Source organism: Sminthopsis crassicaudata, chromosome 5, assembly GCF_048593235.1.
Source record: "Sminthopsis crassicaudata isolate SCR6 chromosome 5, ASM4859323v1, whole genome shotgun sequence".
NCBI lineage: Eukaryota > Metazoa > Chordata > Mammalia > Dasyuromorphia > Dasyuridae > Sminthopsis > Sminthopsis crassicaudata.
The window spans coordinates 255770192-255793150 of record NC_133621.1 but is presented as its reverse complement, the minus strand read 5'-3'; the positions used below and the strand labels follow the sequence as shown (position 1 = coordinate 255793150).

Here is a 22959-nt window from a genome sequence, read left to right as displayed (position 1 = left end):
TGTAAAAAATGGAACATTAAAAAAAACTTCATAGACCAAACAACATTTAATGCCAAGTCATTTAAAAATCATTCTTAATGTAAGAAATGAAAACTAAAACTAAAAGCACATTATTATTACTATTAATATTATTATAATTTTTTACTTGCTAGTCCTTGCTGAGAAATGTTATATGTATAACTCTACCTGTTTCAGATTCTCAAATTCATCAGCAGATATAAAATAGCTATTTTCATTCTTTCCACATTAAAGAATGATCATCATAATCCAAGTTGGGTTCAAAATTGCTGTTTGATCATTTTTATTTTCTCCTCAATGAGAACCTTTCCTTAAAATTTTTATTTTCATGCATGTAATGTGTAGGTAAACACTTTCAGCAACAACTAAAAAATTAAGTAAAGGTTTGGAGTATCTAAAATTATTACGAAAATAATTTTAAAACATATCTATAAAAATCAAAATATACATATAGAATGTGCATTATACTCACTGGTCACATTTGTTGTCACCATTTTACTAACAGGGGTACCAAATGTAGTAGCAGAAACTGAAGAAATAGTTACATTGTACCTTGTCCCAGGAACAGCATTTGAGACATCAGCCTATATAGTATCAAGGAGAAATCAAAGACAAAGGCAAAACTCTTTCAAGGAAGAAAGAAAATGTAAGAGAACTAAAAAAAAATCTATTATTCCTAAAAGCATTCCTAAAATGCACTATATTACATAAAAGTTTGTTACAGTATATCAATAAATAACAGGTAATTTACTTTAAAACAGAAATATATATTTGAAATATAAATATATACCTAGGTATGTATTACATATATATATAAAATGCAGTAATACATCAATTAATATGCCAATATCTCTGCCTCACATAAATTCTACAAAACTGCCGACTTTACTGCTACTGGAAAGAAGCTTTCAATAAGAATTCTTGAGAATTTACAGCTAGCCCATTCTCCAACCCTCACAGTTAAACATTTTAATGCAATACCTGTGTCTCTGAAGATCCAAAAAAAAGTAAGACAAATATTATAAGAAAAGCCATCATTATTACATTTTTCAGACTGTAGAATTACATTGATGGCTTTACAGGGAAATGTTGCCTGCATTAATGATTTAAGGACAGATCTTCCTGGCAAGTACACAATTAATGAGCATGTATTACTCAATAGCACTGCCCTTACTTTGTTAAACTATTCATGAACCCTTGGATGACTGGCCGGAGGTTTATGGTAGACTTAAAGAAAAGAGAAAGAAAGATACACTAGCTGTTGTTAAGGTAACAATCCTTCAATGTGGAAATTTATGCTAAAAAATTTGGCATTGATAATTTTATCTTTGTCCTATACTAACAACCAACAACAACATAAACTTAAGAAGTGAGTTTTCATAGTTTATCAGTTTCACAAAGAATTTTCCCGTTAGTATCACATTTAAACAAACTGTCTCAATGAGAACTATACCTGATACTCCCCATGGCCAAGATCTCTGATTGCAACAACGCCACCATCAGGAACAAGAACCACATGATACCTTTCCACATGTCCAGAAGGCATTCTCCAGTGCAAAGAAAAGGAGTGTGTTGAAATATTGAAGGCTTTAAGTTTTTCTGGTCTTTCAGGTTCTTATAATAAAAACACAAATTTCAAAGAACATCTTTTTTTATTTTAAAATGATTAAGAATTATAAAACAATGTTAAATATTTCAAGAGAATTCTATCAGCAACTAACTACCCACTCACATTAACTTATCTCTTTAGCTGTTTATATCAATTAAATATTTCTTGAGAATGACTATCATATAGTATAGAAATATATAATATAGCTCTTCCTGGAAAATTTCCTCAATCTGATCAGTTTAATTTTTGCTAAACTGTATTTGATAATTTATTCTCTCTAGCTCAAATATTGTATTTTTAAATCCATATATAAAAATATTTGTGCATATATAATATTTATGTTTATACATAAGTACAGATATGTATAAATATATTAGATCGTAAAGTACAGTATAGTACAGAGTATGTTTAAAAGTACTGCATGTTCATCTGACTCTTCAGTTATTTATTAGAGATGGGAGGATAACAAGAAAGGAAGTAAAATGCACATCTGTCCTTCCCTTCCCACCCCCCCAACCCAGATTGGAGCATTCCAAAAGAAAGCTAAAGCTCTAGACTCTTAACAACAAACTATCATTTTGATTAGGAAATGAAATAGTGATGAGTGGCTCTACCTTCCTGCCCAAACCATTTCCTCTATACATTTTCACATTTGCTTTAAATTTTTATTTATGAACAGTTGTTTAGACTGATTTGTATACTCTGGAGGGGAGTTTTTCACACACATCTCCGATTGGTTACCAGTGAGTCAGGTTCCTACTCTGCCTTATCTTAGCACAGATTCCAAATAGATAATGCAGAATGAGAGAAAGAGGTTTTGCAGCCAAGTATTTGCAAAACATACCTCATGCAAACTCAGCTTAAAACTATTGGAAAAAATAAGTCTAAAAATAATGAATATCCTTTACCTGTATTATTAGAGGCTACTGATAGAGCTCAAGAAATTAATGCTTGGGGACAGCCAGATGGTATAGTAGACAGTGCACTAGCCTTGAAATCAAGAGGACCTGAGTTCAAATTCAACCTCAGACACTTAATACATACTAACTGTGTGATTCTGGGCAAGTCATTTAACCCCAATTGTCTCATCAATAATAATATTATTATTATATTAAACAAGAACTGGTGAATGTATATTCCCACAATCCTCTAAAGCCAATTTTTTCTTTCTTTTTTCTTCCTCTTTCTCCTTCCCTTTCTCTTTCTTTACCTCCCTCATTTTCTAATTTCTTTTTCTTCTACTTTCTTTTATTCTTTCTTCCTTTCTTTCTTTTCATAACTTCTGGAAGAGCCTACAAATACTCAAGTGGTTCTAGAATATCTTATCATTCTAAGTATGAACACTACAAGATATGATTATTTAACTATAGAAAACATTTACAAACCTGCAACCACCTGGATAAATGAGCTGTATCCTTCAATGTCACCTCTTATTCTCTGTACTGTGATATTGTAAGTGCCACCAGGAGTCAGATTTGTAACTGTGTGGTCAGTCATGGTTCCAAAAATGTAATATTCATTAGCAAATGTATTATTTGATAAACAAATCTTGTAGTGGGTGAAATTGGTTTTTGTTGGATTCCACATTAACGTTGCAGCAGAAGTATTCACAGCTTTTAAGGCTAAGCCACAAATGCCAGCTGGTTCTATTTGACATTTTAAAGTTGGATATAAATTTGTTTGGGGAAAAAAAAACACAATATTTTAAAGACATGCAAAGGATACACACAAACAAAATAAAATATAAAAACAAGCTCTAATATGTAAGCCATTTGCTTTTTTGCTGACCTTTGCCATATGTGTAGAGGTTCACCTATTGATACTAAATGTCTCTAAATATTTCTGTCAAATTTCATTTCATTTTTTGAATTTCATTCATATACCTGTAGTTTTTATATAGGAATGTAGAACAAACTTGCAATTTAACTGATAGAGGAAAATCTCAGATGAAAATTCAGGTTGGAAATTTTAGTCTTAGAGCATTGCCTAGAGCATTAAAGTTATTTGCTATGATCACAGAGCCAAAATGTATCAGAGCTGGGAACTGAATCCAAGTCTTTCCAGTTGTAATACCAGCTCTCTATTAATTACATGATTCTAGAATAGTTGATAGAGCACTAGCTCTAGAATCAAGAGGACCTGTATTCAAAATCTTCCTGAAACACTAGCTTTGTGATTGTATAAATCATCTAATCCCAATTATCTTCAATTGGGAATGCGGTGGGAGGAGAGAAAGAGAGAAAGAGAGAGAGAGAGAGAGAGAGAGAGAGAGAGAGAGAGAGAGAGAGAGAGAGAGACAGAGAGACAGAGAGACAGAGAGACAGAGAGACAGAGAGAAGCATACCTATAAGTCTAAATTGATACTTTAAAAATTCTTATAAGCTTTCAAAATTACTACTAGTAAATACTATTCGCATTTACTTAGATATGAAGAAAACTATACTAATTTTTTTTCCAGGATCATAACTATAATCTATAATTAATCAGGTAATAAAGAGTCTAGATGAACCCTGATAATTAGACTTCTTTTTCACAGTAAAATGAAAAGGCATACAATACAAGGTACATATGAGTTCATTATTTTAGATATATTTTACATTGAAAAAAGAATCAAGTTCAATTTAATCAGAAGAGCAGGTATTGTCAAAATTATATAAAACTGATAAGGCATATAATGAAAAGTACAAGTGAGTTAATTATTTTACACATATTTTGGTTAAATACAATCAGACCAAAAACTAATCAGTACCAAATACAGTTAAATTATTTAAACTACCAATAAAAAAATAGGAGTTCATTTGAATATATTCTTAAGCTATGATTCAAATAAATGAAAATAATTTATTCTCAGTGCAATTATACTGTATTATATTTTAACTTAACTACTTAAATTCTCAAAAAATAAATGAAAAAAAAATATTTAAAGTAATTACTTACTTGTAATCACCTTCTTCTCAACAGATTCACTATAATCCATGCCTCTAACTGTCTTCATCTGAAATACATATTCCACTCCAGGGGTCAGATTTTTCACTTTAGCTCTGCTTCCATAAGCAATTAGTTTAAATAAAATTTCCCTTTTAGTTGTCACATGATACACAATCTATAGGAAGAAAAACCAGCAAATCAGTAGATTTACTTTTATCAGTCTTCTGATTTGGTTCAGTCCTACAAACATTAGGCACCTCTGCAATTTTGTACCAGACATTGAAGATGCAAAGACAAATAACTGCTTTCCTGAAGTATCTTATATTTACTTTGAACTATAAAACATGTAAATTTTTATTTCAAATTATTTTCTAAAACTTGAATTATCTTTCCACCAACAACAAAATTTATAAAGCCCATATTATTTTTGAACTCTTCAAAAACACTGATTTTTAACAGAAAGAAAGAGAAAGTTCATGGATGAAAATGGTATGACTAGAATGATGCATACTAGTACACAAATGCCTACACATAGTAAACATTTAATAAATATTTATTGATTCAATAAATGATCAACCATCTTTGCTATTAAAAATGGAAATATTATAAGGTATAACAGGAAATGAAGTGATTTTATAAGCAATTTATTTTTATTATGCTTTTCAAAATTCTAGATTGTATGTAGTAGACCAAATGTTTCAAAGAAACAATTTTGCCAATTATGTGAAAAGCTATTTGGGTAGTACAGGAGAAAACAGGTACCGAAACACTCCATTGATTCGGAAAGTGTCATTAACAACTATCTTGCATCTCTGGAATGAAAAAAAGATAGGAATAAGTAGAATGTGAGGAACTTATGGTATGAAAAAAGATAGGAAAAGTGACTAGCTTCAAGAGTTGATTAATATTCTCTGAATGGAGTTCTAAAATTCAGGTCAAGCAATGAAGGCTAAACAAGAAATAGGGGATAGTAAAGTAGTTTCTTGTATTTGTACATAGGATATTAAGGTAAGGAACTCAAATCAACAAAAACAGTTCAGTTTAAAAATTAGTGGAATTTTTTAAAGCACATCTAAACATTAAAGAAAGCAAATTTTGAATGATTTGTACATTTCTCATTTTAAAACATAATTCTTAGAACAGAGATGATTAATTTTAAATGATTGGGAAAATGATCCTAATTGCACTTCACTAAGCAACCAGTGTACTGTTGCTTTACTCATTAAAATTTAACAAATAATCTCATTTGTTGAAAAAAAAATTACTCCATCTGTCAGACATAAAATGTTTATCAATAATACCATGAGTTCTAGAGATTAATATTATTCTTTAAAAATAGGTTTCTATATGACAGTATTCATATTATTTACAATCTGAGAAAAATAAGTAGTAGACATTAATTGGCTAGAAAAACATCAGATATTTTTTCAATCATAAAGAATTGCAAGACCTCAGTCACCAAAAAAAAAAAAAAAAAAAAAAATTTAAGAATTTCCCATTTACCCTCAAAAAACAGAAAGAAGAAATGTTTTACTTTTCAAATTTCTTTCTTACTTTCATTTAATTTCTTAAAAATTTTTTTTTAAATTTAATACACAAAGTCAAGGATGAAAGTATGGGAAAGTATTTAAAAACCCTAAGAAAACTATGCATTTCATAAGTGACATTTCCTAAGAGTCCCATCCTGCAATAGTCTTTAGAAATGACAATGAGAAGAGTAGCTTACTTTGTTCTCCTTTCTGTTTTTTTTTTCTGATTATCCAATTGTTATAATCCTTTCAGTCTCCTTCTGAAGTCTTACTTTCTCCTTAAATGCATCCTTAGTAGCACTAGCTAACATTGATTCTTCCTTTCTTGACTAAATCCAAGGTATTTATTGTTTAAACTAGACATTTAAGATCTTTATTATTGTCAATGTGACCTTTGCATGTTGACTTGACTTATAGTCTAATTTACATATCATTTTACATATATGTTTTGTTTTTTTCTTTAAAAACTGTAAAATTCTGAAGGTCAGTGGTAATAACAAATATTTCTTTAGAGTCCCTCACATTGTCTTGTATAGGTTAAGATACAACTGAGGCGCTCAACAAATATTTATTGAATTATATTATGGAAATCACTGAAAACTATTTCCTAAAGTTATCTTAGAGTTATGCAAAAAGAGGAATGGGGAGGCTCAACAAATGCTAGACAGACACTCATTGGGTATGTTGCAAAAGGGATTTTTGTTCAAGTGTATATTGTACTTGATGCCCTCTGTAGTCCCTTCCAATTCTTAAAATTCTGCAATTATGAATGATTCTGTGATTATAGGAAGGCTTTAATTATAAGTAAAAATCATCTTACAAAGACAGAACTTAAACTAGCATAGCAACGGATGACTGAGAAAAGTCTTATAATATTCTTTCTCCTAACACCTCAGCAATTAAAAAAATATTACATCTAGATACTACTACAATTTACTGAACTAAGACACAGGTTTTAAAGTCAGTGGAGGAAAATTCAAATGCTCTCTAAAAACAGTTTTTGGTAAGAGTTTCAAGGCACTAAACCTTCAAATCTATCTTTCCTGTTCCAATCTCTCTACTGACCTCTAATCTTATATGTCCAGCTGCCTTTTAGTCACCTCAAATTGGACATCCAGTAGCTATCTGAAACTCCATATGTACAATATAGAACTCATCTTTCCTCCTAAACTCACTCTTTCTCTTACTTTCCCTAACACTGCAGAGGGCAATACCACCCTCCCAGTCCCTTAGGCTTACACTCTAGGCCTGGACTCCTCTCTATCTCTTACTCCCTATATCTAAGATGTTGCCAAAACCTGTTGACTTCTCCTTTACAAAATCTCTTGAACAACCTCCTTCCTCTCCACTTTCACCTCACATTTGGACTATTGCAACAGCCTGCTGGTAAATCTGCCTGTCTCAAGTTTCTACCCTCTCTTCTTCATTCTTCAGGCATCCACCAAAGTAATTTTCCTAAAATGCAAGTTTTATCATCTAATCCCCCAACTCAGTATATATTAGAGACTTCCTCCACTTTTCTCATACCTTCTTCCCTAATGTGTACTCTTCAATACAATGACACTAGTCTACAACATATTCCCTGTAAGTATAATCCATAGTTTAGCTTCTCCTCTTTTCTTTATCAATTTATCTGTCTGTCTTTGTATCTCTGTCTGTCTCTCTTTCTGCCCCTGTCTGTTTCTCTTTCTCTGTGTGTATGTCTCTCTCTGATTTGTCTTTTCCTGTCTTTCTCTTTTTGTATCTCTCAGGTTATCTCTGTCAGTCTCTGTCTCTATCTTTGTCTTTGTCTCTGCCTCTGTGTCTTGTCTATGACTGTCTTTCTGTCTCTCTCACTCTGTCTTTGTCTCTATCCGTTTATGTCTGTCTCTTTGTCTCTATCTGTCTTTATCAGTCTCTCTGTCTCTATCTCTGTCTCAATTTTTCTCCCTTTCTGTCACTGGATTTGTCTCTCTAGTTGGTTGAAAAAAAAAAGAGTATTCTATCTGTCAAAGACATAATATGTTTATCAATAATACCATAGGTCCTAGAGATTAATATTATTCTTTAAAATAAGTTTTTACACAACAGTATTCTGTATCTGTTTCTTTGTGTCTGTGTGTCTGTCTCTGCCTCTTTTTTTCTGTCTCTCTGTATCTTTCTTTCTCTCTGGCTTCTCTTTTTTCCTCCTTTCCTCTGTCTCTTTATTTCTCCCCTCTTTCTTCAGAGATATGCTGAGAAGTCTCAAATCTAAATGTTCAGCCTACTCTCTTCACTGAGCTCTGAAACTTATTTATCATGAACATGACATTTCAAATTCAATGATCCATAGGTTTCTCAAGTCTATGACCAAATAAAAATATATTATCTTATTCTTCCAAATACCCCTGATCTAAAATTTCTTTTTTCTATTAAGTACATTCTCATCCTTACAATCGTTCAAGTTTTTAAACAATTAAAATGTCATCCTTTATTCATTCTCATTCACATTACATATTCAATTCCTTCCCAAACCTTATATTTCTATTTTACCAAAATTCTCCTACCCATCTTCTCTCCAATTATAACCATCATTCTTGTTAAGATCCTCATCATTACTTAGCTTCTTCTTTGATCCATGATTCAAACTTCTAATTGCTAATATCTTAAACCAAAACACACACACACACACACACACACACACACACACACACACACACACACACACACACAAAACACTATCTAGCTACAGTGGAGAAGGACCCTTGTCTAATTTCCAGAGTAGAAAAGGTATTTGTGGTCACTCATAGAGAAGAGCACAGGCCAGGAGAGTAGTAAACACACCTTTCCTTAGATTATAAACTCAGAGTTCCTCCTAAGGAGTTTCTCTGAAAAGAGCTGCACAAAACCCCTGAAGCTTGGGACCAAGGGTCCCCATTGGGGAAGCAGAGCCCTACTTTCTACTTTAATAAATAGTGAAAAGTTCAGAAAAAAATTTCAGTGAGGAGAAGAATGCCTTTAAAAACAAAATTTGCCAAATGGAAAAAGAGGTACAAAAATTTATTGAAGAAAAAAAAAGCTCTTTAAAAAGTAGAATTGGCCAAATGTAAAAGGAGATACAAAAATTCATTGAAGAAAATAATTCTTTAAAAATTAGAATTACTCAAATGGAAGCTAATGACTTTATAAGAAATCAAGAAACAATAAAACAAAATCAAAAGAATGAAAACAATGTGAAATATCTCTCCAGAAAAACATTTGACTTGGAAAATAGATCCAGAAGAGTTCATTTAAAAATTATGACTTCCTGAAGGCCATGATCTTAGAGCCCAGGCATCATCTTTCAGAAAATTATCCATAAGAACTGCCCTGATAGGGCTTATATCCCAAAGAAATCTTAAAGGAGGGAAAGGGACCCTCATGTGCAAAAGTGTTTGTGGCAGCCCTTTTTGTAATGGCAAGAAATTGGAAACTGAGTGAATGAATGCCCATCAGTTGGAGAATGGCTGAATAAGTTATGATATAGGAATATTGTGGAATATTATTATTTTATAAGAAATTATCAGCAGGATGATTTCAGAGACGCCTGGAGAGACTTACATGAACTGATGTTAAATAAAATGAGCAGAACTAGGAGATCACTGTACACAGAAACGACAACTTGATACAATGATCAATTCTGATAGATTGTGGCTCTTTTCAACAATGAGATGATCCAGGCCAGTTCCAATGGTCTTGTGATGAAGAGAGTCAATAACATCCAGAGAGTGGACTGTAGGAACTGAGTGTAGATCACTACATTCCTTCCTTTTTGTTGTTTTCTTGCATTTTATTTTCTTTCTCATTTCTTTCCTTTTTGATTTGAGTTGTCTTGTGCAGCAAGATAATTGTATAAATATATATTCATGTATTGGATTTAATATATATTTTTACATGTTTAACATATATTGGATTACTTACCATCTAGGGGAAAGCATGGAGAGAAGGGAGGAAAATTATAACACAAGCTTTTGCAAGGTCAATGTTGAAAAATTATCCAAGCATATATTTTGAAAATTAAAAAGCTTTAATAATTAAAAAATAATTGCCTTGATATTCTAGAACCAGAGGGTAAAATAAAAATTGAAAGAATCTACCTATTACCTCCCAAAATGAAATCTCCTGAGAATAGTATAGCCAAATTCCCAGTCCAAGGACAGAATACTGCAAGCAGACAGAAAGAAACAATTCAAATATTGTGTAGTCCCAATCAAGATTGTGATGTTCTCTTCTCTAAATTATAATGTTCTCTGGGAGCAGGTTTCTTGGGGGGCTTCTGGAGGCTGCCTTAGTTTTAGTTCAGTTCAATAATCCCAAATGCAGGCAGGAGTTAAAGTCCATATCCTTTATTTTCTCCTTCAAAGTCTTGTCTCTTTTCCTTGGCCCAGTTAGCTTTCTTAGAGGCCTATCTTTCTCCTTGGTTCCATGATCTCTCTCCAAATGTCTCCAGCCAGCACAAAGGTGGAAGTTGGAATGACTGACTCCACCTCCAAGAGTGTGATTGTGGGCTTCTGTGGGCTTGGCCCTGAGATCTTCTTGTTTATATTTCTGCCTGACTTGTGAATCTCCTCAAGTTGTGAATCTCCTCCTTATATATGCTCTCTAAAGTTGTGAATGTGTGAGCTAATGTGTGAACTCCTTTAAAGGTGTGAACTAAGTACATAAGCATTGTCTCTATCAGTGACTTAGTACCTTGTTTTAAGTTCTGGCCCATCACACAAGATAATTCAAGATCAAGCAGTTTCTACATTAAATGATTGGAGGGCTTGGAATGTGATATTCTAGAGATCAGAGGAGTGAAGATTACAATAAAAAATCACCCATCCAGCAAGACTAAATATACTCCTTCAGGTGGAAAAGTGTATATTCAATGCCACAAAGGATTTTCAAGCATTTTTGATGAAAAGACCAGAGCTGAATAGAAAATTTGACTTTCAAATATAAGACTAAAAAGAAGCTTAAAAAGATAAAAAAGAAATGGAAGTGATAAAGTTAAACTGTTAGCATTCATACATGGGAAGATGATACTTGTAACTCAAAAAACCTTCTTGATTATTAGGATTATTAGAATATGTTAAGGGCATAGGTGTAAGCTTAATATAAAAGAATAATATCTAAAAAATAAAATCAAGGGATAAGAAAGAGGAATTCACTGGAAGAAAGCAAAAGGCAAGGGTAGACTGGGGTAAATTATCTTACATAGAAGAAGCAAGAAAAAACTTTGACAATGAACAGGAAGATGTGAGATGTAGAAAGGGGATGGGAAGAGTGAATGAACTTTCCTCTCATAAAAGCTAGCTCAAAGTGGGAATAAAGATATTTAATTGGATATAGAATTCTAGCTTACTCATCATGAAAAAAGATTTAAAAAGGATAAGAGATGAGGGAGGTGATAAAAGGGAAGACAGTACTCAAAAACATAGCTCTTGAGAAGGGACAAAGGGAGAGAAAGAGTAGAATAAAATGGGTAGGGGAAATGATAGAGATAAATCCTTTGAAGCAAGATTTTCCGATAAAGGCCTCATTTTTCGAATATGTAGAGAACTAAGTCAATTTTTTTTTTAAAAATAGGAGCAATTTCCCCATTTGATAAATGAGCAAGAGTAATGAACAGCTTTCAGTTGAAGCAATCAAAGCTACCTAAAGCTATATGAGAAGATGCTTTAAGTCATTGATTGGAGGAATACAAATTGAAGCAATCCCAAAGTACTACCTCGTACCTATTAGATTGGCTAAAAGGACAGAAAAGGAGAATGTCAAATTAGACATTAATGCACTGTTGGTAGAGTTATGAACTGATTCAACCATTCTTCAGAATAATTTGGAACTTTGCCCAAAAGTACTGAAAAAAATATGCATACCCTTTGACCTATCAGTGCCACTATTTGGTCTGTATCTATAAAGAGATTTTTTTTTAAAGTAGGGATAAGGGGACACACACACACATACACTCAGAAATATTTATAGCATCTCTTTTCTAGTGGGAGGGAATTAGAAGTTAAGAGCTATCAATTGGGGAAGTACTGAACAAATTATGCTATGCGATTATGAAAGAATGTTCTTGTGCTATAAGAAATGATGAGTTAGAATACTATCAGAAAATTTGTAAAGACTTCCATGAACTGATACAAAGTAAAAATGTATTGTGCAAAAAGTGACAGCAATATTGCAAAATGATCAGCTGTAAATGATTTAGCTATTCTCAGCAATACAATGAGCCAAGAAGGATAGATGAAGAAAAATGCTCTCCATGCCCAGAGAATTGATTATATATTGATTGAAGCATTCATTTTTGTAGAAGACACAAATATTGGGAAACTCTGAGAAAAATATAGTTGAAGGAAAGATACAGCAGGGTGTTAACTCTGTGATTGATGAGATGATGGTTCTCTAGTTCATATACTTAGTACTTAGTATGGTGATGTAATGGTTTTATAGTTGGCACATGCTCAATATGCTGTAGTGATGTAATTGTACTATGGTATATAAGGGCTGGAAGGATTTGAAATAAGCAGACTGGAGAGAGACTCCAGTGAGAGTGAGTTCAAGCTCAATCTCAGACTCCAGAGAGATCCTCAAGAAAGCTAGCCCAGAAATTACACATTTTTACTTTATTTTTCTTGAGTTTTTTTGTCTATGTTTTCTTTTACAATATGATTAACATGCAGCTATATTTTGCATGATTACACATATATGACCTATGTCAAATTGCTTGACTTTTCAATGGAATGGGGGAATATTTAGAACTCATTTTTAAAAACAAATGTTAAAATTGTTTTTACATGTAATTGGGGGAAATAAAATACTAATTTTTAAAAATATATATTTACTGATTGACTAATGGGGATCACTTCTTTCCACTCTTCTCTCTCTAAGTAGACTAATAAAATAATATCCATTACCTGCAGCATATAATCAGTGCTCCCTTTAAATACAAATTTCCATAAAATTTAAATGAGATGAAATAGCAATAAAATGCAAAGTACATTTTCTGGCATCACTCTGGCTTCTTAAAGGATCTAAAACATGGGCTGGTGATCCTGTCTATACTCTGACTAGATTACATCTGGCTATCTATTCCGTGTATGTAATTTTGTGAAAGATATTCCTATTCATTTGCACTTTCTGTTCTCATTGTTGACTTTTTAGCAAGAAAGTCAGTACTCTACCAGTCACTTCTGAGAATTACTTACATAAACATGTGGTGTTCAATTCATTTCCTGGCTCAATCCTGCTGGTAAATGCTACTTGACTTTGGAACTCTCAGCCTGCAGGCTCAGCAAAATGAAGGGCTGATTATTTCTAAAAATTCTCTCTTGTTAAAAAATTATATATGTATTACCAGCAGATATTTGTCTCTGCATGCTATTGCCAAGAATATAAGAGTTACCAGGAGAAGAATTAATAGACTACAATTGCTCTTGAGCAGGGGAGAAATGGCAAAATTAGGGGAACAAAGAAGTTATTTAAATCTCTGCCTCAGAGCACAGGTATGATAACCTAGACAACATCTTATATCTTGTACATATGTTATCATTTGAGGTGATAAGTATGTCACAAATGCTCCCATGAGGCTTATATTGATGTTTTCTGTAGCCTTGCTAAAAATATTCAACTGAAATTCACAGCAATTCCCCTGAGAACCTTGAGGGTTGCTGCTGCAAATGATGGTAATTAGGGTTGAAGCATCCAGCTAGGGTCTGCCAAGGTCTGATGGGGCATGGTAGAGACTAAAAGACAGGGAGGGAGGACTGACTGCTTTTTCATTGTTCTTTAAAGCAAGTTTTATTTAAAGCCTCTCTTTTTAGCCTAAATATTAGAGATTGAATTCCTATTTCCCTTATGCCTGAAGAAGAAAAGAAAAGGAAAAGAAGACACAGAAAAACAAATGATTTATGCCTCCTGAGGTACTAACCCAGAAAGTTTGGAATCAAAGGCTTTGCTCTACATTATATATAAATCTTTATATCATTATCCTTTTTTAATGTGCAGTACAGAAGGAAGAGCAAAAAGAAGTACAGTCAAATAGGACAGCTTTGAAACTAACAAGCTAAATTTATAGACATAAAAAGAAAAGCAAGATGAATGTACATAAGATCTGCAGTTTTATGTACAGTCATCATGTTCTGATCCATGATGTATATGGAAATAATCATTTTATTTTGCTATTTAAGTCCATCATAAAAATGAATACTTTAGAAAAAATCTTTTAAAAAGAAAAAAATAAAACAAATATTTATGCCATTTGAATAACTGTACTCAGGTTAATGTGTTTTATTTTCTGGCACAGGTAAAAACTGGGACAAAGAAGTTTTGCTCTTTAGGTGATGACAGACATTGTAATTCTTGATCAGGAGCTAAGGGGGAGAGGAGGAGGCCCTGAATCCTTACAACAGAGAGACTGATGGGATGAATCCTCAGTATTCTCTATGCTTAGTGAGAGAGAGAAAAAAAGCCTCAACAAAGGAGAACCACAAGGAGAAAACTTCCTGAGGGGAGAAAGATGGGTAAGTGGCATTTTTGAGGATTTCTAGCAGTAAACACAATTCCTCATCAGACCTTAAAACTAAGTCAGAGTCAGTCTCTCTCTATCTTTCCCTCTCTTTGTCTCTCTTCTATCTTTCCTCCCTCTCATGTCTCTCTCTTTCTCTCTGCCTCTCTGTGTGTGTCTCTCTCTTTTCTCTCTCTTCTCTTCTCTTCTCTCTCTTTCTCCTTCCCTTCCCCCCCTCCCTCCCTCTCTCTCTCTCTCTCTCTCTCTCTCTCTCTCTCTCTCTCTCTCTCTCTCTCTCTCTCTCTCTCTCTCTCTCTCTTTCTCTCTCTCTCTCTCTCTTTGACTCTTCTGTCTTTAGCTCATTATTTTGGGTTTTTTAAATCACTTTCAACTCTTTATGAGTTCATTTGGAATTTTTTGGACAAAGATGCTGGAGTGGTTTGTCATTTCCTTCTACAAATGCGGAAACTGAAGCAAACAGTAAAGTTACTTGCTCAGTCACACAACTAATGTCAATGGCTTGATTTGATGTGCTAATATCAGGGAATGTTTTATGGAAGAACTAGTATCTGACCTGTGAGAGAAATGAGGAAAAGACAGATTCTGACAGGCAGAGAGGAAAACAGAATTCACCCCACACATAGAGCTAGCTGGCATTAATATATGGAAGAAAACACTGGAATGTCCAACCTGATAGTCCAGGTTTCCTCTAATGGGTATTATGTGAAAATGGATATGAAAGAGGATTGTAAAGATAGTCTGAAGCATTCAGAGGACCCTGTATAGTAGGCTCAAAAGTTTGTGCTTGAAACACTAAAGGCTTTTCTCCCCAAAAGAATGGCATGGTCAAATTGCATTTTAAAGATATTAATTTGACAACTGTTTGGAGTATAGATTTGAAAGCCTCAAATTGAGTAATGTGGCATGGAGAACAATGGAGGTAGAATCAGTTAAAATAACATTATAAAGGCTTAGACAAGATGTGAAGTGAAGAAAATCTGAACAGAAACGGTCACCATATGACAGAGAAGGGAAACACTATGGTTGAATTGTAGAGATAAAGTAAACAGGGCTTACCAGTGATTTGATATGGAGATAAGGGAGGAAAAAAAAAAAAAAGAAGTAATCACTAATTACACCAAAGTTATGAGCCTAGGTGAGTGGGAGAATGGTGAAGTTCTTAAAAAATAGCAAAAAAAAGAAAAACCCAGCAAAATCATCTATTAGCATATAAAGCTTACAGAAAATCAGTGAGTGCATGATATAGATCTGAAGATCCCTGTCTTCATCATCATTGTTTTCATCTTACAAAAGTAATAATGGTTTTTGACTGTTTGAAGTTATATTTTATTGTGTTTTTTTTTCATTTTTTCTTTGTATTTACAATATGCAAATCTAGGTATTTATAAAACATGAAGTGTGCCTTATAAAATGGTCCGTTCAATAGAGAAGCTGATGGAGTTCCATTTTAGACATGCTAAGTTTAAGAGAGATGCCAAGAAGGCATTCAGATGGAAATACTGAGAATGTGAACTGTGGTGGAAATAGTGGGAATAGAAAACAAGAAATGGATACAAGAATAACACCTACCTTATCAAGGAAATAAAGACAGAATCTGACAAGTAAATTAAATTTAGGGCATAAGGGACACTTGAAGGAGAAATGAAAAACTCTCTGCTCAATAAGACACATATGGGATGTTAAAGGAAGGCTTGTTTCATTCAGGTAAATAGGAGAGTTTCATAAACTAAAAGGAAGAAAATCTTGTATCCTTCACTTCTAGTATTCAAAGCACACATTACAGATCTCTTTACTAGACACTGTTGTTAGAGAATTTGATCATGAACTCACTGATCAGTTAACTGCCAAAGACTCACTTAAGAGGTGATATTTGAGAGACACAGTATGTAAAGAAATACCCCAGTCAGGAAGAGATATAATTCTTACACCTGACCCCCAGACTGCCTCTATGAGAAAGCATGGTTATAGGACTCATGGAAAGGTTGTTGCAGACATCACTTAGATAGTTGGGGCAGAGAGAGGGGATAGAGTTGGTTGCATGGAGAGATGTATTAGTCCTTATGGCTTAGATTAGGCATTTTGGGGGGAAAGTTTTAGATGATAACTATTTTCATTGTTTTATGTTAGAAGCTTTCTAATTTTGCATATGATCTCTAAAGTTTTTACAAGAAGAAAAATGGAAATCAATATTTTTTTAAAATCTCAAAAATTATGGAATCCATATTTCTTTGAAATTCTAATCCTGAGTAATGCTATTCAGATGGTAAATATTTATGGCCCCTTCATAAAGAGGCTTGTTTTTGACAAGAGTCTACCCCAAACAATGCAAACAAATTTGGGGATGGCAATGCCCTAGGCAGTTATTACAAAGGACAGACCAATGTTTCATTTTGACATCTCCACCCTTTGACAAAAAAAGTATAAGAAGTCCATGTTATCCCATAAATAAATATCTGATAGTTACCTTTGTGGTAATTTTGTCTCTATATGCATATATGTATGTGTATATATATATATATATATATATATATATACAGATTATATGCACAGCAGATAGAACTCTTGACTTAAGAATTGGGTAGATCTGCATTCAAATTCTACTTCCTAATATTTACTAGGTTGGTGACCTTGGACCATAAAGAGGGTAAATGAATTTTTAAATCCTTGATACATACACACACACACACACACACACAAATTAAGTAGCCCCTATGTGATAGATATTAGGAACTCAAATATAAAGATATATAAAATATAAAGAATGAAAATCAATATTCTTAAAGAGTTTCTAACAGAAAAGACAAATAGATTAATGTAGATTAATAGAAAATATTTTAAAATATTAATATATATTAACATATATATATATATATATATAATTTAGAAAAAAGAAGGAATCACTAAAAAGAAAGTGATAAGGTCAAAAAAGAGATAGTTCAAGATAAAAATAATTAACAGGAAATTTTTGTCTGAGGAGGGGTAAAAGGAGATAATTTGAGATACAAATGATTAAGAGAAATTCCTGTCTTATTTACAAATATCTCTGGAACCTCTTGGATAACATCTCTGTGCAAATGTTGTTTTTATGACCCTAGTTATGTATAAAAGGAAGTTCTAAAAATGGAATCCTTGCACTCAGTCTATACCTGCCTTGTGCCCGCTAACTGGCATCCCCTTGACAGGCAGTTTGGCCTTCCTGGAGGCCAAATGCCTGTCTATCCCTTTACTATCAATAAAGACTTTGTTTTGATACAGGATTGAGTAGTGAATTCATTTGCTATGGAACCTGCCCTTGGGTTACTTTGGGAAGGAGAGAGATAAATCAGACCAGGAGGAAAAGAGCTGATCCATCTCAGCTTAGAGCTTCCAAATTTACTCCTCATCAGAAAGTAGTATTTGAGCTTTGTTTTGAAAGAAAATAAGGACTCCATGAAGTAGAGATGAAAAGAGAGTTCATTTTGGGTATGAAGTACAATTAATACAAAGGCACAAAGGTGGGATATGGCTTTTAATTATATGAAGAACAGTAGTGCAGAGTACAGGAGGGAGAGTGATGTGTTGTTGTATTATGTATCTATGTATTATACACACTCACATATGTATGTAAGTATATATATATGTGTGTGTGTGTGTGTGTGTGTGTGTGTGTGCATTTTACATGAGTGTATACATTCATGTATCTTTAGGCAGGCACATATACTCAAATGGGTATCAACCAAAATTTATCTTTTTATAACTTTTATTTACTACTTTCTGTCTCTCTTTCTTTGTGTGTGTGTGTGTGGGGGTGGGTGGGTGTGGGTGTGGGTGTGTGTGTGTGTGTGTGTATGGCAGAGGGGTATAGTAGATAGACATGTCCTCAGTCAGAAAGATCTGGATTCAAATACTAACTCTTATTATATAACCCTGGACAAATCCTTTAACCTCTGAGTGCCTTCAGGAAACAAACTAAGATTAAAATTTGTAAAATTTCTATATTGTTAGAAGAAGTTCTTTAATTAATTTCCTAACACAAATGATACAAACATTCTTCTCTATATGGATCATTGTGGTCTCAACATTAAAAGTGAAAAAGCAAACATCAAAGATGAATAATATTACCTGCTACCTATTTCATGATTTTGGACATTTGATCATTAGAATTCTTCTGGAGATCTAATTTGCATTATTAGAACAGATAAGTGAAAACTTTATAGAAATGCTTTTTACCTGAAATTTGTCAAAGCCACCTTGTGGAAGTTTCCAAGACAAATATATTGTGTTTTCTTCCTCTCCAAAAACTTGAAAGTCTGAAGGAGGCTCTGGAACTAAAATGATGATATGAAACTATTAATAACAAAATTTGTCACAATTGCTCTATTTACCTCATTGAACTGAAAACTGAACAATCAAAGATGAAGCTGCATTCATTGAAAACTATGCCTGCAAAAGATTTAAATTATAGTATTGAAATAGGAAGACATGCTTAAAAAACAGACCAAGGAAAGAAAAGGTCAAAAAAGATTTAAACAAGCAAAACTTGACATACATGAACATGTTCTACCTATTCTGCCTGATTCATTAATTGTCTGTTCTTGGTTCCTCACGTGAACCTGGAATTTAGGTTCCTTCCTTTCACCGTCCAATTTTTCTCTCAAATATCCTGAGACAGAATTGTCAAGAAGCAGCTTAAGATTTATTTAAGCATAATACAAAGCTATAGAATTTTGGATCTGGAAGGGACCAAACATATTCAACTGACTGACAGCAAAAAAATCAAATGAAGATAAATTATATGAGAAGACAGACAGTTAGATAGATATTAGAGAAATTATCATGTATTCTTAGCCAGTCTAATTCCCTTTTTTAAATATTGATATTTGCAACTTAAATGTTAGTACAATATTACTACATAAGTTTATATATATATATATATATATATATATATATGTATATATATATATATATATATATATATAATACTTGAACTATTATTAGTTTTAAATTAGATGTTATCTTTAACCACAACCATTTTCCTGCTATGTCTATGAAAAATTAATTAAATATAAATGAACTTACAAGTGCTAGCCCGGAGGACAGTAGGCTGGCTCTTCTTTAGTCCATTGGTAGTCACAATACTAATTAAAAAGTCAGTCCCTGGGGCAAGGCCAATAAATTTGAACATACTGAATGAAGAAAAAAAAGATAATATTTTAAAACATTTAGTTATTAATAGTTGGAAAAATTTTTAATTTCTCATACTATCTTTAGAAAGTTTATGTGTGCTTCATTAAAAGTTCCCATTTTAGTATTTTGACAGTGAATTTTATTGGCATTACTGGTATTATTTTTACAAAGAAATATGGCTGAAATTAATGAATGAAAGTTTCATAGTCATTCAGACAAAAGATTTATAGAATTAATTTATTATGGAAATCACTTGGTTATTAATTTCTACCCTAAAGTTTACTGATTCGAGTCTTACAAACTGTATGTCAAGTTCTCAAAGGTTTCCATAATAGAATTTCAGCTCTGGTAGGTTCTACCAAACTCTGTTGCATAGTATCTATATGATTCTGAGAAAATAATAACCTTTCTTTGCCTCTGTTTTCTTATCCAGAAAATAAAAAGTTGTTATAAATGATCTCTACAATTCCTCCATACTCTAGCAACTCACAATGACTATTTACTAAGTCATTAGTAAATGATTGTAGGATTGTAATCTGCACCAGTAAAGGAAATCCCCCGTACTTGCAGTATTCAGATTTATTGAAATTTGCTAATCAAGGCCAAAAATGGTTGTACATATCTGTAATCCCAAATGCTGGGAGGCTGAAGATGGGAGGTGGGAGAATCTCTAGAGTTCAGATCTTTTCATTTCCAATGAGTTATATCAATCAGTTGTCATACTAAATATAGCATTAATATGATGAACCCTTGGGAGCAGAGATTGGGTGTTGAGAAAGTAGAGAATCAGGATGCCTGAAAGTTGAACTGACACAGTTGAGATAAAAGTCAAAGTTACTGAGTCAACCAAAGTAGAACCAAGTGTATGAGAAATGCTTGAGCAAGATAAGGAGACTTGCTATATTTTTTAATTACTAACACGAGAATAAGAAATTTAAATGCTACCCTGTATATAACTAATATTTTAATCCCTTCATACCTCTCAGTAGAATATAACATTTCTTCTTTCATGAAGCCTTCATTGGCTATTGATATAATATATCCATCGAGTACACTTTTAGCTGGAAGCCAGGTTACTGTTATTGATGTTGAGTCTCTGCTGTGATTCATGTATTCAACTGCACTAGGTGCTGTCATTAAGAAAATAAGCAATTTAAAAATGATGAAACAACACACTTTGCTTTTATACACATATTTCTGAAGTTAAAGGAGGTTTAAAATTTCTTTTTTCCCCCAAACTTCAAAAATGTTGCTTGGCCTAACAGTATGGATATATTATTAATGGCACAAAAATCCCCTCCACTTAGACCTAAAGTAGATTTTTAAAATCTTTTAAATAAGTGCCAATAATTTCTAATTCTATTGAAAAGAGGGGTCTTCTGAATCTCTGATTTCAAATCCCAGTAAGAAAATATATATTCAGTTCATATGTTCAGTTTCCCTGTGTTTAGTTAAGCTGATTTCTTATCCTTTTCTCTGTTATAAAATACTCTGCCTTTAGCAAACTGAAAAAAAATAAAATAAAAAACTACAGACCCTTGCTCAGAATAATGTCTTTAAATGCATAAAATAAAATGCATGGATTTCAAAGGAAATCAAAGAGTAGTGAACATAATAATATATTTTCCCCCATCCAAGTTCATGGACCTCTTGAAGTTTATACTAAGACCCATTATTTCCTCAGCACTGAACTTAAGTAATTTGTTCAGTGTTCCATAGCTAATTTGTCAGAGGCAAGGCTTGAACCCAAATCCTCCTGACTCCAATGTATTTTGCAGAGTTTTCTTTGCCTTCATTTTAACTATCAAATAGAGGAGGAAGTTAATATGACTTGTTTCTGATCTGCCACCATTAAAAACATTCTTTAATCTTTGAAATTTGTAATCCTATTAACTAAGAAACACTGACAGAGTTGACCAGTAGCAAAATCTGAGCTTCTTAGAAGTTCTCCCTTTTCTGAGGGGAAAATTGTGACTTTGAAATTTTATAATGATTTTTTAAAATATATCAATCCACATGAAAAAAGGAAATTCTTAGAAATCCTGAAACTAAAATTACATGATGAGTTCAAAAGTTTTAGAAAATATCTGAAAACTTCAGAAATGACTGGCAAGATATTCAGTCACAAACACTATCATGCAAATTGAAGGAAAAGTAATTAAGCAGCCAGTTTCTGAAATGGAAGTCCATACAATACCATGGAAAGAGAAAAGATGTTTAATTACAAAATAGGAAAAGTCACCACCACCATTTCATTTTGATAGCCATTCTTCCCCTGTGTCACAAATGAACAAATCAACAATTGACACTAGATATAGTTTCCTGAAAATGAGGAACTGGCACCCCATTTTCTCATTCAACTAACATCAAAAACATTTACCCATAAATGTAGGTACTGGCTAAGTTCCAGAAAGTTGGTAACTCTATCATCAAGTAATATAATTCTTCAACAACATTGTGCTGTAACTATATTTTCAGGGGGGAGATGTGTTAACAGAATGTACAAAGGAATCTTACCAATGAGGATATTTCTTATCCTTTATTTCTTAAATTGTATGCCCTAATTAACATCACATTCCTCTAATAAAATGAAAATAAATTTTAAAATAAGCACTGCTATGAAGCCCAAAAAGAAAAAAAGCATAAACCATACCTGTCTGTATTTCTTTTACCCTTGGAATGCTATCTTTAAATCCTTCTTTTTCAGTTCTAATGGAAAAATTGTAGATTGTGGCTGGAGCCAGGTTGGAGAATATTGCATTTTCTTGAATTACCTTTTGGACCTATTGTCGCCAAAGAGAAAATGTGGAGTATGTATGTTAAAAAAGCACTTCAAAATTTAACACAAGTCAGAAGTTCACTTAATTCCTTTACTATATAAGTATCTATTATATAGACTTATGTATGAAATATGCTTTCATTCTAGCAAGAGTATTTTATAACATACCATGACAGCATCTGCACAGTTTGTGCATGTAATCTCATAATGCTGAAAATTTCCATCAACTCGGTCCCAAAGAATTTGAATAGAAGTATCTGTAACTCTACCTTCACGAATGTTTAATGGAACTTCCAGACCTACCAAAGCATGCAAAAATAGTATGTCATTGCAGGTTTTCAACTAAGTTGGTTTCTTTCAGTTTCTCCACGCAAGGGATATAAAGAAAAAATATGAACAAATGAACACTACAGAAAGGACA

At 32.8% G+C, this 22959-nt stretch overlaps 2 protein-coding genes across 3 annotated transcripts in view; both read right to left on the bottom strand.

Annotated features, from left to right (window-relative positions):
• Window positions 1-1099, bottom strand: part of PTPRQ (protein tyrosine phosphatase receptor type Q) — a 246041-nt gene extending 244942 nt beyond the window's left edge. For both annotated transcript variants that reach the window (XM_074270859.1, XM_074270860.1), the window contains exons 1-2: window positions 1000-1099; window positions 491-602 (exon numbers count right to left, since the gene is read on the bottom strand). In XM_074270859.1, coding sequence (XP_074126960.1) covers window positions 491-602; window positions 1000-1056 — 169 coding nt within the window. In that variant the 5' untranslated portion in view covers window positions 1057-1099. The remainder of the gene's footprint in view (window positions 1-490; window positions 603-999) is intronic.
• A 4187-nt stretch (window positions 1100-5286) lies between these two features.
• LOC141543970 (tenascin-R-like) overlaps window positions 5287-22959 on the bottom strand; it is a 28681-nt gene continuing 11008 nt past the window's right edge. The window contains exons 5-10 of the mRNA XM_074269627.1: window positions 22707-22837; window positions 22413-22542; window positions 20739-20889; window positions 19652-19758; window positions 18803-18900; window positions 5287-5367 (exon numbers count right to left, since the gene is read on the bottom strand). Coding sequence (XP_074125728.1) covers window positions 5287-5367; window positions 18803-18900; window positions 19652-19758; window positions 20739-20889; window positions 22413-22542; window positions 22707-22837 — 698 coding nt within the window. The remainder of the gene's footprint in view (window positions 5368-18802; window positions 18901-19651; window positions 19759-20738; window positions 20890-22412; window positions 22543-22706; window positions 22838-22959) is intronic.